Raw genomic sequence first — 13,419 nt, 5'->3', positions numbered from 1 at the left:
GCACCGGTGATAACATCTGCAAATATGTGAACGCAACCAATAAACTCTGTTTAGGTTTAGTGTCGACAGCAGCTACATAAAAAAAATCCTGCACATGCGCACAAATCACTCTTTAGCCACGGCGAAGTGGGTCTCCAGACAATCCAGATCCGTAGGTATGCCGATAAATATTGGGTTACCCGACCAAAGACATTACATGCTCTTAAAAATATGTTCTCCATGAAAACATTGCATCATATCAGTTGTTGCCTCTCTAGAGCAAATAAACTCATATGCAAAGTTGTAAAAAGAATACTAGCACGGATAGTCCGACATCAAACATCTTCAAAACTCATCCTAAAATTAGGCTTCATAGAAGCTCCCAGTGGACTGAGGTAAAACTAAAGCCACTAGGAAGATGAGACAGGATACACTACCTCCAGCTGTGCAGTTTGCAGGTAACATCATACTGTTCAAGTACACTACCGGTAATCTCTACAGAGCAAAGCAGTAACAAACGTTGAGGCAGAATGCATTTTTTTTTAAATGGACTCTGGAATATTTGGGGATTTGTGAAATGTGGCCGACTCCATCTTCAACATCATCTCACACTCCAATGTTCCTAATCCTATCAACTCAGAAATGGACAACATGGGAATGTTACACTGTGGGCCATTTGGCAGGGTGTACTTTCAATGCTTGAATAAATACCTTTGGAAAGACCAAAATGACCAAAAGTACACTACAAACGTATGTGGACAACCCATCAAATTAGTGGATGCAACTATTTCAGCCACACCCATTGCCGACAGGCGTATAAAATCGAGCACACAGCCATGCAATATCCATAGACAAACATTGGCCTTACTGAAGAGATTTATTTTTTAATTTTACCTTTATTTAACTAGGCAAGTCAGTTAAGAACAAATTATTATTTTCAATGACAGCCTAGGAACAGTGGGTTAAATGCCTGGTCAGGGGCAGAACAACAGATGTGTACCTTGTCAGCTCAGGGATTTGAACTTGCAACCTTCCGGTTACTAGTCCAACACTAACCACTAGTCTACCCCTGCCTCCCTGTTTCAGATACAAGTATCCTGTGTGTCTTTTCTCTCCTTCTCCCCTCACAGGTGAAAATCATCACTCCCCAATCAGTTACCAATCAATCATCAATCAATCATCAATCAGAAGACACACCTCCTCCTGTTTCCTACCCAATCACCGTTCCTTTCCCTCTGTAAATGCCATGTCTGTAGGTCTCTCTGTTTCACTCTCTCTTTATGTATTAAGCTCTCTTTTGTTTGAGCACCTCCATAGCAATTTGTCCTCACCTGTGAGTATTGTTTTTGGTTATGGTGTTTTTTTATTGGTGGGAAAAGGGGAAACCAGGACAAGTCCCCCATGGGCATACACTACCCGTAGGTAAACTTTGTTAAATACACTAGTTAGAACTGGGTGGACCAACCACTGTATTTTTGGTTAGTTAGTTAGCTGTTGTTAAAGTAGGCTAGTCTAGCTTAGGGGTGTTTTTGAATACTTATGGTTTCTTTCCTTGGGTCCAGCTCAGCCCCTTTTCCTGCTCCCCCCATTACCGTGTGTTTATTAATAAACCCTGAGTTTGACGGTAGATTTCAGTAGTAGTGGTTATTTCGTTCTCACTTTTACTTTGTCACAATTATAATTTGCATGAGTTATGTTACGGGTCTCATTACCATCCCCCCCTAGACTGTCGGGCCAAAAGGGATTCGTAACACTCCCCAAAAGATCAGTGACTTTCAACGTGGCACCGTCAAAGGATACCACCTTTCCAACAAGTCAGTTCATCAAATTTCTGCCCTGCTAGAGCTGCCCCAGTCAACTGTCAGTGGAAACGTCTAGGTGCAACAACGTCTCAGCCGTGAAGTGGTACGCCACACAAGCAAACAGAACGCTACAGCCGAGTGCTGAAGAGCGTACAAATCACAAGTCATCAGTTGCAACACTTACTACCGACTTACTGTCAACACTAAACTGCCTGTGGAAGCAACGTCAGCATAATAACTGTTCGTGGAGAGCTTCATGAAATTGGTTTCCATGGCGAGCATCCACACACAAGCCTAAGATCCCTATGCGCAATGCCAAGCCTAGGCTGGAGTGGTGTAAAGCTTGCTACCATTGGAGTCTGGAGCAGTGGAAACACGTTCTCTAGATTGATGAATCACGCTTCACCATCTGGCAGTCTGACTGACGAATCTGGGTGCAAGGAGAATGCTACCTGACAAAATGCAGTGTCAACTGTAACGTTTTGTGGAGGAGGAAAAATGGTCGGAGGCTGTTTTTCATGGTTCGGGCTAGGCCCCTTAGTTCCAATGAAGGGACATTAACTCTACAGCATACATTATTGTATTTATCTGAACTTGCATTATTTCCGCTTGCCTCCAGCCTAGCATTTAGTTTGGGGCAGCGGGGGTTAATATAAGCCTCACTGTCTGCCTTTCCGACCTCTGCCTGCAGAGCACTTTTTCAGAGCCAAGTGAAACCATGCATCACCATCATTCTAATACACATATCCAAGTAAATACCAATAGAAAACAAGTTTAAGTAAATGGAAATGCAGCTAGTGTACTGTCATTCCGGTTTCAAGGTTTGACGTGACTGTTAACTGAAGTTGGGTAGAACATTATCCAGCCTGCATAGCAACCATTTTGTTTAGAACGGACAACCAGCCAGTTTGCATAGCAACTGCGTAAAAAATAATTAACTACTGGGTCGCATCTGTAGCAACATCACCAAAATAACTAACAACCAGATTTTTGGCCAGACTATATCTTCTGAATGGACATTTTCTCAAAAGTTGGGTTCCAAGTTTATCAACTTTCAAAGCAGTGTAACTTTCCCACTGTAGTGTATGATATACTATTATCTAGCTCTGAGTCTCTACTTTATCCAATGTAAGAAACACCATTTCAAATGTTGCTACATAAGACCAAATCAAGCCCGTCGGTCACATTTACAATGTGACTTTCATTTCACCGAGCTGGTACATATCCAGAATGTTAGAGAATCACATTGGCGATTCCTACACTTCTGAGACTCCACAGATTCACTTAGGGTCAGACCAGAGACAACTTGTCCACTAAAGACTGTCAGTGGAGCAAGCGGTCTTAAAGATAGCAGTGCTGTAAAAAGACTGTGTAAAGCCTGTTGATATGAATGAGAGCACTTGCTGAAACCCCAAATACACCACCCTGGTCAGGGTGAAAATGCATCACTCTCCACAACTACATTTAGTTTGACAACTTCTTTATCTGGAGCCATAAATCAGTACCTATGTAAACACATACTATGCCTTCAGTAAGTACTTATGCCTTGATGTTTTTCACATGGTTGTGTTACAGCCAGGATTCACACAATACACACAATACCCCATAATGTCCAAGTGGAATTATGTTTAGATATTTTTACAAATTAATAAAAAACTGAAATGTCTTGAGTCAATAAGTATCCAACCCCTTTGTTATTGCAAGCCTAATAAGTGCAGGAGTAAAAACATAATACTACAAAGACATAGGCATCCTTCCTAACTAAGTTGCCAGAGAGGAAGTAAACCGCTCAGGGATTTCACCATGAGGCCAATGGTGACTTTAAAACGTTTACAGGATTTAATGGCTGTGATTGGAGAACACTGAGGATGGATCAAAAACGTTGTAGTTACTCCACAATACTAACCTAAATGACCGATTGAAAATTAGGAAACCGGTACAGAATGAAAATATTCCAAAACATGCATCCCGTTTGCAATAAGAAACTAAGGTAAAAGTGCCAAAAATGTGGCAAAGATATGTACTTTATGTCCTGCATAAGCATTATGTTTGAGGAAATCCAACAACACTGAGTACCACTTTAAAACATGGTGGTGGCTGCATCATGTTATGGGTATGCTTGTCATCCGCAAGGACAAGGGAGTTTTTTAGGATAAAAAACAGCATAGAGCTAAGCACAGGCAAAAGACTAGAGGAAAACCTGGTTCAGTCTGCTTTCCAACAGACATTGGGAGACAAATAAAATATAATACATTGGAGTTGCTTGCCAAGACAACATTGAATCATTCTGAGGGACCTAGTTACAGTTGACTGTCGAGCAATGATAAACAGCCAACTTGACAGAGCGTGTAAAATGTTAGAAAGAATAATGTGCAAATATCGTACAATCCAGGTGGCAAAGCTCTTTGAGACTTAGACAGAAATACTCAATTCTAATCACTGCCACAGGTGATTCTAACTTGTGTTGACTCAGGGGTGTGAATACTTAAGTATTTCTTTATTTAATGTATACATTTACAAATGTTTTCCCTTTGTCATTATGGGCTATTGTGTGTAGATGGGTGAGAAAAATATATTTAATTCATTTTCAATTCAGGCTGTAACAAAATGAGGAATAAGTCACGGAGTATGAACACTTTCTGAAGGCACTGTACTTCTTGCAAACTGTGGAATGCCTTACCCCTAACCATAGTCACATTTACAAGGTCTTTATATGGAAAATGTTTTGTCTTTTGTTCCTTTAGAATTACGTATTCATTTAACATTTAAACATACCCACAGCACCTCCTCTCCAACATTGTAGCACGATTTATGTTTTCCATTTTAAGCCCGTTGAAGTGTTTGAAAAAGGTGTGCATAAAAGAACATGCACTAATTTGACGTAAGAAACATAACTATATGTTTCTTCAAATGACTACCTGGCAAAGAGAAGTAAATTGAAGCACAATATGTGGTTTAGAGATTTTGCCACGACATGTTCGGGCCAAAAGTGAATCCTGAGCGCTCCCTCTCACTGTGCTATAACAGCAGGGTGGAGTCTAATGGGATCGGAGGCTGCAAGAAAGATCAGTGATGGCTGAGAGCTGACTTAACAAAATAATAACCTACGATCCTGGTACACTAATGGCGTAGGCTAATTATTGCATAACACTACTTCTACCCAACTAGCAGAGCTGAAAAAAATGTCACTTTCAGTCAGTGTCATTCAAAACAAGTCTGTTGCTGAAAACAATGTTCCCACTTTTATATGCAGACTGAATAAGGTTTGTTGTACAGGGAAAAAACATTTTATCTACCAGTACCATTCTTCTTTCCCTATCATGCTCAAGGCCATTGAACGACATACAACTGGTGTCAATATGTCACCAAGCTAAAATAAGGTAAACTGTCACGCAACGTATGTTCACACACAAAGTTAGGCAGGTAGCCTAGCTGTTTAGAGCGTTGGCCCAGTAAACGAAAGGTTTGAATCCCCAAGCCAGCAAGGTGAAAAAAATCTGCCACTTTGCCCTTAAGGCAGTTAACCCTCAACAACATCTGCTCCCCGGGGGTTGATGACTTGGATGTCGATTAAGGCAGCCCCTCCCGCCTTTCTAAGGGGTTGGAGGGGTTGGCTGCAGAAGACACATTTTGATTGAATGCTTTCAGTTGTGCAACTGACTATGTTTCCCTTTCCCTGGTTGAATGTATAGGGCCAAACCACAAAAGCCAAAATAATCACTTCCCATGCGCTCAATGTTACATGACAGCTTAATTTGAACATTTACAGAGCCGAATGCACATCAAAACTTTGGCAAGCAATTCATACAAGAAAAGTGCGATAGTTTTCAATCCAAAATTACCATGCATAAGTACTGCTTGTAAAATGTGCTATCAATATTCCAATGATTTATGCCATAAATACACAAGTGACAGCTTGTTGGTGTAAAGATTGCATGCCAAGAGAATGTATAGAATGTACAGTGCATTTCAGAGTGTCGCTCCCTCCTTTAAGTGCACTTGAAACAAATGACTGCTCTATAAATACTCCCTTTAAGTTTTGGAGGAACAAATCATACAACATGGAATGAAACTGTGACCTTCAGCAATTTACTCAGGTTTAATTTAATAATCTAAAACTAGGTGTGTCCTAAACATGTCCCCCTTTGACATTTAAGTAAATACTCTTTTCGCTCTACCTTAAAAGCAGTCTCTTTATCTTGCACCTTAACTAAATCACATTATTGCATGTTAAACGATCTTTAGAGGCCACCTCTAGCTCTCCAGAAAATCTAACTTTCCTGTCCGATTGGTTACGCAGAGTATGAATCATTGATATGGTGTATGTTTAATACTTTCTTATATCTTTTAGTTATCAGTCACATGCCAACCAGAAGACTTGGACATAAATTGACATGCAACAGGTTCAGGCCGCACCTGGAAACCACCAGTGCCATGTTTGTTTAGTCTATGTGCACACCACTGTCTTTGCCAATGGGTTGAGTGGCAAATGGAAACGCACTCGTTAGTCACCTGTAACTTCATATTATGCACTTAAAAACACACATATGTGTCAGGATGACCCCGAAAAAACAAGATAAACGTCCAAGGACTACTGAGGAGACAAAAACTGGGTGACAAAGTAAAGACAAACCAGGAGGGGGTGGGTGTGGGGGAGTATTTGCTGGTTTAAAATGGATTCCAAAAAATGGGATACATTTTAACCAGGGATTACCTTTCTGTTACTAACTGACAAGCACTGATACCAGTCGTTCTCATCGGGAAGAGAGTGGCCGTCGTCAAGTTTGGCCATCGTCGAGGACTGTCCAGCAGGCCTGGGGGGCTATCACCGTACCTGGGCACTAGCAGCAAACAGAAAAAACACTCCAGGCTATGGTGGCAGCATGACCGCAAGAGCCACACCCACTCCACCAGAACTCTCCGGATGTCCTCCACGCTGCTGGGATTGAGAAAGTTGGGCACCGCAAAGCATGGATTTGCAAAAAAGCAAATGGGAATCTATGAGCAAGCAACGTGGGGATTTTGGGGCAGGCGCCTCACTAGTAGCAAGAGTGGTAGTTGTTGAAACGGAAAGTACCTGAAAGTACTCTGAGTTAAAATGATTGGCATTCCAACTAGAGCTACAGTTAATTGTTTTATAGCTACTCCGAGTTGTCTCGAGAGATTAACTCCTGGGACAGGCTGACTGCCTATGGGGTAACCCATAGCATGCCCCTGTTCTGTGGTGCTTGTTCAAAGCACTTTCTGCAAGGTCCACTTGGGTAATACCCAGTGTCCCATGCTCTGTCCCAGCAAGCACACTGACATTCTCTGCTAAACCCGTGAGGTCTGTAGGCATACATTTTCCCTACTGGTTCTCCCACATAGAAGCTCCTGATTCAGATTCAATGCTAGACCCATATCCAGATACAAATTGAGACCCAGAACCAATTTTAGACCTGGAGCTGAATTCAGACAGTCAAATTCAGAACTAAATTCAGATTCAAATTCAGACCCGCATCCGAATTCAGAACCAGATCCAAATCCAGACCCACTCCCAACCCCTGACCACCCCCAGAGACCAGATCCAGACCCACTCCCAACCCCTGACCACCCCCAGAGACCAGATCCAGACCCACTCCCAACCCCTGACCACCCCCAGAGACCAGATCCAGACCCACTCCCAACCCCTGACCACCCCCAGAGACCAGATCCAGACCCCATATTGCAGAGGTGCCTTTACCAGGTTTACCTCCCCTCGACGTGGACCCATGGGCATCCTTTTCAATTGGGCGCTCATTCCCGGCTTGTGACCCCACAGTGGTCAGCTTGTGGGTCTCTGTGGCCTTCAAAGTCTGGTCCCAAGTTTGTACAAACTTACGTTTCCCACTAGCTACGTCAATGATCTCTGCCCCATCTTCTCCAACGTTGTCTGGCTTTTGTGATTTCCCGCTAGCCACAGGGTTCCCAGATCCCTCATTGTCCAGCGTTGGGGCCTCAGTGGTGCCGTCTGTACTGCTCCAGGAAAACCACAACGCCTCACTACGACCCAACAAGAGTACCAGTAAAAAAGAGACACCCAGCTGGAATCCAATCTTGCAATCCATCCTGCTGCTGCCCACTAGTACTCCACCAGCAGCGTTGATCAAGCTCCCAGAGTGAACTGTGACTTGCCCACAGCCCCTGATTCACTCCACATGTACCGTTCTCATCCAGTGCTCTGCAGTCACCACACACAGCCCACCAGCCAGAGGGGGAAAAGTGAAGAGGAGTGTCTTAATTCAAAGGGGGGACGGCAGAGGGAGGTCTCTTCCTTATTGGTTACACTCTTAATCTTTCCCTCCTACACTCCTTTTGTCACAGCAGTGAAAAGGGTATCTTCTGCTGTTATACCTTTAGAATTTTTTTTTGCTTGCCTTTCAATTCAAATGTTGGTGCTTTTCAATGTTTTATAGAAAATTGCCATTTGTTCCTCCTGAGTTAATCTCTTTGTACAAGCATAATAAGAGAAACCACCTATCCTAAAAACTAAAGTAGGTAAAAGAAGCAGGACCTAAGGATGTGCACTTCTCCATTCATGAACAATTCGATACGCATCTATATTGAACAAAAATATAAAAGCAACATGTGAAGTGTTGGTACCATGTTTCCTGAGCTGCTGAAATAAAATATTCCATAAATGGTCCATATATACAAAAAGCTTATTTCTCTCATTTTGTGCACTAATTTGTTTACAGCCTGTTAGTGCTAATTTCTCATTTGCCTAGATAATCCATACACCTGACATCTGATTAAACAGCATAATCATTACAGAGGTGCACCCTGGGGACAATTAAAGGCCATTCTAAAATGTGCAGTTATGTCACACAACACAAATCCACAGTCAAGTTGAGGGAGTGTGCAATTGACATGCTGACTGCAGGAATGTCCACCAGAGTTGCTGCTCGTCGTCCTCAACAGGGTCTAGACCTGACTGCAGTACGGCATCTTAACCTCCTTCAGTAGGCAAATGCTCACCTTCGATGGCCACTGGCACGCTGAAGAAGTGTGCACTTCACAGATGAATCCCAGTTTCAACTGTACCGGGCAGGTGGCAGACAGTGTTTATAGCATCGTGTGGGCAAGTGGTTTGATGATGTCAACGTTAACAGAGTCCCCCATGGTGGCGGTGTGGTTATGGTATGGGCAGGCATAAGCTACGGACAAGGAACACAATTGAATTTTATCGATGGCGATTTGAATGCACAGAAAAACCATGACAGGATCCTGAGGTCCATTATTGTGCATTCATCTGCCTCCATCACCTCATGTTTAAGCATGATAATGCACGGCCCCATGTTGCAAGGATCTGTACACAATTCCTGGAAGCTGTCACCCATTGAGCATGTTTGGAATGCCCTGGATTGACATGAACGACAGTGTGTTCCAGTTCTCGCCAATATCCAGCAACTTCGCACAGCCATTGAAAAGGAGTGGGACAACATTCCACAATAAATAACCTGATCAACTCTATGCGAAGGAGATGTGTCACTCTGCATGAGGCAAATACCAGATACTGACTGGTTTTCTGATCCTTGCCCTTACTTTTTTTTAAGCCATCTGTGACCAACAGATTCATATCTGCATTCCAGTCATGTGAAATCCATAGATTAGGACCTATTGAATTTATTTCAATTGACTGATTTCCTTATATTAACTAACTCAGTAAAATCTTTGAAATTGTTGGATGTTGCTTTTATATTTTTTTGCGATTACGTTGTATTTAAAAAAATAAAACAAATGTAATTAAAATGTGTTGCTGATGGGATGACTTCTTTAATCTGAATGGCCATCTCATAGTGTGTGTGTGTGTAGGCACCTGAGTTGAGCCATAGGGAGAATGAGCATCTACCACCCCACTATCAGATTAGGGGCCGAGGCAATTTATGCTTGTCGTCTCCCCCAACTTATTATTTGAAATCACCATCACCCACTGATTAACTTGTACTTTTTGCAGATAAATGTTTTGAGCTAGTGCTATGTCAATATCTATGTTTTACCCAGTCTCAAAAGCGAATGGTTTAAACCTTTTGGAATTTTACATTGAGTTTCTCCATCCCTGACCAATGACTGCCCTGACCATGCGCAGCTCACAAAAAGGACTGCTGTACCCCATGTAAAAAAAATACACTGACCGTTTAAAGCAAAACTATCAAAACTATTTCATATTGTGTACGTGAATAATCAAAATAAAATCTGAATGATTGAAAACCCCAACCAGCAGTTGAACGTTAGTAGTCTCCAACTCCAGTAAAAAAAATAAAACAATATACAGTGTACTTGGTAACACTGATCCAGCAAATTATATTGGTTGACACTCAACTAATAAAGCCTATTATTTGACAATGTGAATGGTGAAGGAGTCACACAGGTGTATCCTGTTAGAACAGGGATAGGCCAACCTCTCGTTGGTACGAGCAGTTGTAGCACTGAGCAGCACTGTGCACACAGTTATCTGACAGTCATATGCAGTTACTGTACATGCATAAAGGTTTGATGGGCTACTGAACTGAAGGAGAGAATGCATCAATTCAGTCAACAGAGGTATTTTTGGAGTAAAACATTCTGACCGATGCGTGATTTTAATTTGGACTGCTTGGGCTCCCTTGACCATCTGTGTATCTTTACATTACAAGTAGGAGCATGAGGAGTGAGTGTTCAGGGTTTTATGGTCTGGCTCTTCTCTACCTCTGTCATTTGATCTGAAGTATAGAGGGAAAAAAACACACATGACATTAATTACATTCTTTATCTTTTGTGTGAAAGATAAAAATACAGCAATGCGGTGAACACATTCACACCTTCATTTCACCAAACAGTATAAAATAGCTTAATAGCTTTCTGACAGAGCCAGTAATGCAACGATACATTTAACAATCCATTTGTCTAGGAACACGAGATCAAAATCGAATTCTATGAGTAATCACACCATTTCTTAAGAGGGACTTTCCCAGAGTTGTATTAAGTTTGAGAGCAATCAAAACAAATCGCCTGGCAAAATGAACTCTGTGTACTCAGGTTTCTATCAAGAACACATATCAGGGTGGATCGAAGGTGGATGAACTTGTACAAAAATTCTTCACTTATTCTCTCTCCCACCCCCTGTGCATACCATTCCCTCCCAAGTCTCACATAAATCTTTGTCTCCTGCCCTACCTCATAATTAATTTTCCACTCTGTCTATGCCCCCCTGCTTCTGGGGCCCCATGCTGCGTGTGGTTACATAGTAATCCTAGGTCTCACTGTCTTGTTCAGACTGGTTCCAGGATGGCCTGTGGGGGACGTTGACAGAGACCCTTGACATCTGCTAATGGGAGCGTTGCGATCTAAGGAAGAGGGGCTGTGTCGCTCTCTAATAGCACAAGGCTTTTTTTTAAGACATGCTGGGGCTGTGTATAGGTTCTGCTTGTTGACAGAGGAACTCAACCACAAGCGCATTGCCCACGGCCCCCATATCATTTTCAGTGGTCCTATGTTGGGGAGTCTTGTCAATGGAAATCTCTTCACAATAGCATGACAACTTTATCCCTTGGCGTGACTTGTGTCTCAGCATAGCTCAGGGTCAGTGAAGGTCCCATTCACCCCTTGTCTTGGAGTCTCCATGTTAGTTTGAGGCGAGTGGGGGAGGTGGTGAACAAACAATGATTTTTTTGAGATTCAGGGTCATACAATCGCTGTCAGTCAAAGAGAATGTCATGTCTTGTTTATCAAAGCTTTACTGTATCTAATGGGAACAAAAATAGTCAAATAAATAGGTAATTAACTTGGTCTGGGACTTACTGGTATAATCATGTATTGTGTTATTTCTCCAAAATAAGCATTTTTCTAGAAGGGCTGTGAAGAAAAGGGTCTAAGGTGAAACAGTATTACTGATGAGGGGACATGATCTTGACATGATCTTCTAATACGATACAGGCTAGTCTACTGTGCGAACATGGGCAGTCATCCATCCTGAGTTAACTAAATTAACTTATGTCTCAAAAAGCAAGTTGGAGCATGTTGGAATGCATATTGATTCAGTGGCCTCCTCTTTGGATGCATGCTTGCTTGCCCCTTGAGGGAGAGAGGGAGGTAACCCCATTGCACAGAATATACTGGCAGTTTGCTTGTGCAAAAGGAAGAATGACAGTCACTTCCTACGAGGAAGTGATGCTTTGGTTGTAACATGCCAAAGACCATTTGTTGGATCTGAAGGGAAACATTGCAAAACTTTTCCAAGAGGACTAAAAGGCAGGGTTGCTACTGTAAAACTGTTAAAGCCCCTATGCAGTTTTTGTAATTGTACTTTTAAATCACTGTTAATCTAATAAATAACGGATTATTTAACGAAAATAACTAAGATATATTTTTTATGATTTATTTCCCTGAGCCTCCTTTGGTCCTTGAAATGCTCAGTCAGATGTTAAGATATTTACATACACAGCCCTGATTGGCTGATAGGGTGGTCTCAAGCCCACTGCCTCAACCAGAGCAGGCTGAAATTCCAGACATTTGTTTCAAACAGCCCTAAGACAAAAGGGGAATAATTAACATTTTCACAATTTTTAGTGTTGTGTCGACCTCAGTGTGGAAATATATATATATTTTTAAATTAGCAGGAAATCACATTTTAACTGCACTGCACCTTTAAATAGGAAAACCATTAATCTGCATTTAAGTCAATTTGAGCTCCATTCCCAGGGAAAATATTTCAGCTATATGTTTGGTGTGCCAGCAGTTAATGACAAAATACAAAAATAACATACTAAACCAGGCACTGAAAGCAGACCCTTTTTCTGCTGTAATTCAATAAATGCATGCAGTGCTTAGGGTAATGTACTGGATCGACTACACTTAGCCTTCAGTAAAACAACAAAAGTCTACTGTAACCCACGGAAAACCTGCAGACATCCAGCGATGGAACTAAACTGGTAAATCGCTCTTGTGCGTTTCTCCCCACTGGCCACATGAGGTTTGTAATTAAGACAAGGAAGGGGATTTGGAAATGGATAATGATCACTTGACACTGGAAACAAAAGGTTAATAAACTCATACTCTAATTTTCCCTCACCAGAGAAGATATTAGCACAACACTGTTATAATGAATGTCTTTTGTCTCCCATTGTTTGCCTGTTTTCTAAGGAAATGAACAAGTCACAACTTTCAGATAAAGCAGTCTATTGAATTACTTCAATGTGGAGTCCAAGTTACCACCCCTTCGTTCTGGTTACAACTTCATATAAATCCACAACACCCATCTCCCTCTTTGATTCTCACAGATTAGGATGAAGGAGGATTTAATGTGTTGTCCTATGCATTCGCCCCATCGTGATTTTTCACAGAGCTTGTTTCCTCCGTTGCTCTCCCATCCGACCTGTCTGTTATAAAACTTTTTTTTTTAAGTGTGTGTGGTAGATTTTTTTCTAACCGTGCACAGACACTTCCTGCCCCTTTTCTGATATCGGCTGTGTGTGTGTGTGTGTGTGTGTGTGTGTGTGTGTGTGTGTGTGTGTGTGTGTGTGTGTGTGCCCCTCCCTCTCCAAGTGCAGTCACTGTGCATCAGATGCCAGAGCCTTCTGCCTCCCACCATACCCAAAGAGAGAATTATACTGTTGGGTAGAACAAAGACTTAGCATGGATG

The 13,419-nt window shown here is 42.0% G+C and overlaps 1 protein-coding gene across 4 annotated transcripts in view; it reads right to left on the bottom strand.

Moving 5' to 3' along the window:
• The window catches only part of LOC124043750 (collagen alpha-1(XVIII) chain-like), a 190,766-nt gene that overhangs the window by 98,155 nt on the left and 79,192 nt on the right, over nt 1–13,419 (bottom strand). Inside the window, exon 1 of one of the 4 annotated variants that reach the window (XM_046362673.1) lies at nt 7,504–7,992. The exons of 1 other annotated variant lie outside the window; for it this stretch is intronic. In XM_046362673.1, the coding sequence (XP_046218629.1) occupies nt 7,504–7,867 (364 nt within the window). In that variant the 5' untranslated portion in view covers nt 7,868–7,992. Of the gene's footprint in view, nt 1–7,503; nt 7,993–13,419 lie in introns of those variants that run through there. 2 more of the 4 variants (XM_046362674.1, XM_046362675.1) reach the window with 2 other exon arrangements.

This window comes from Oncorhynchus gorbuscha, linkage group LG09 (assembly GCF_021184085.1).
Source record: "Oncorhynchus gorbuscha isolate QuinsamMale2020 ecotype Even-year linkage group LG09, OgorEven_v1.0, whole genome shotgun sequence".
Classification (NCBI taxonomy): Eukaryota; Metazoa; Chordata; class Actinopteri; order Salmoniformes; family Salmonidae; genus Oncorhynchus; species Oncorhynchus gorbuscha.
The sequence above is the reverse complement of the archived record's forward strand: the minus strand, read 5'-3'. Positions and strand labels throughout refer to the sequence as shown.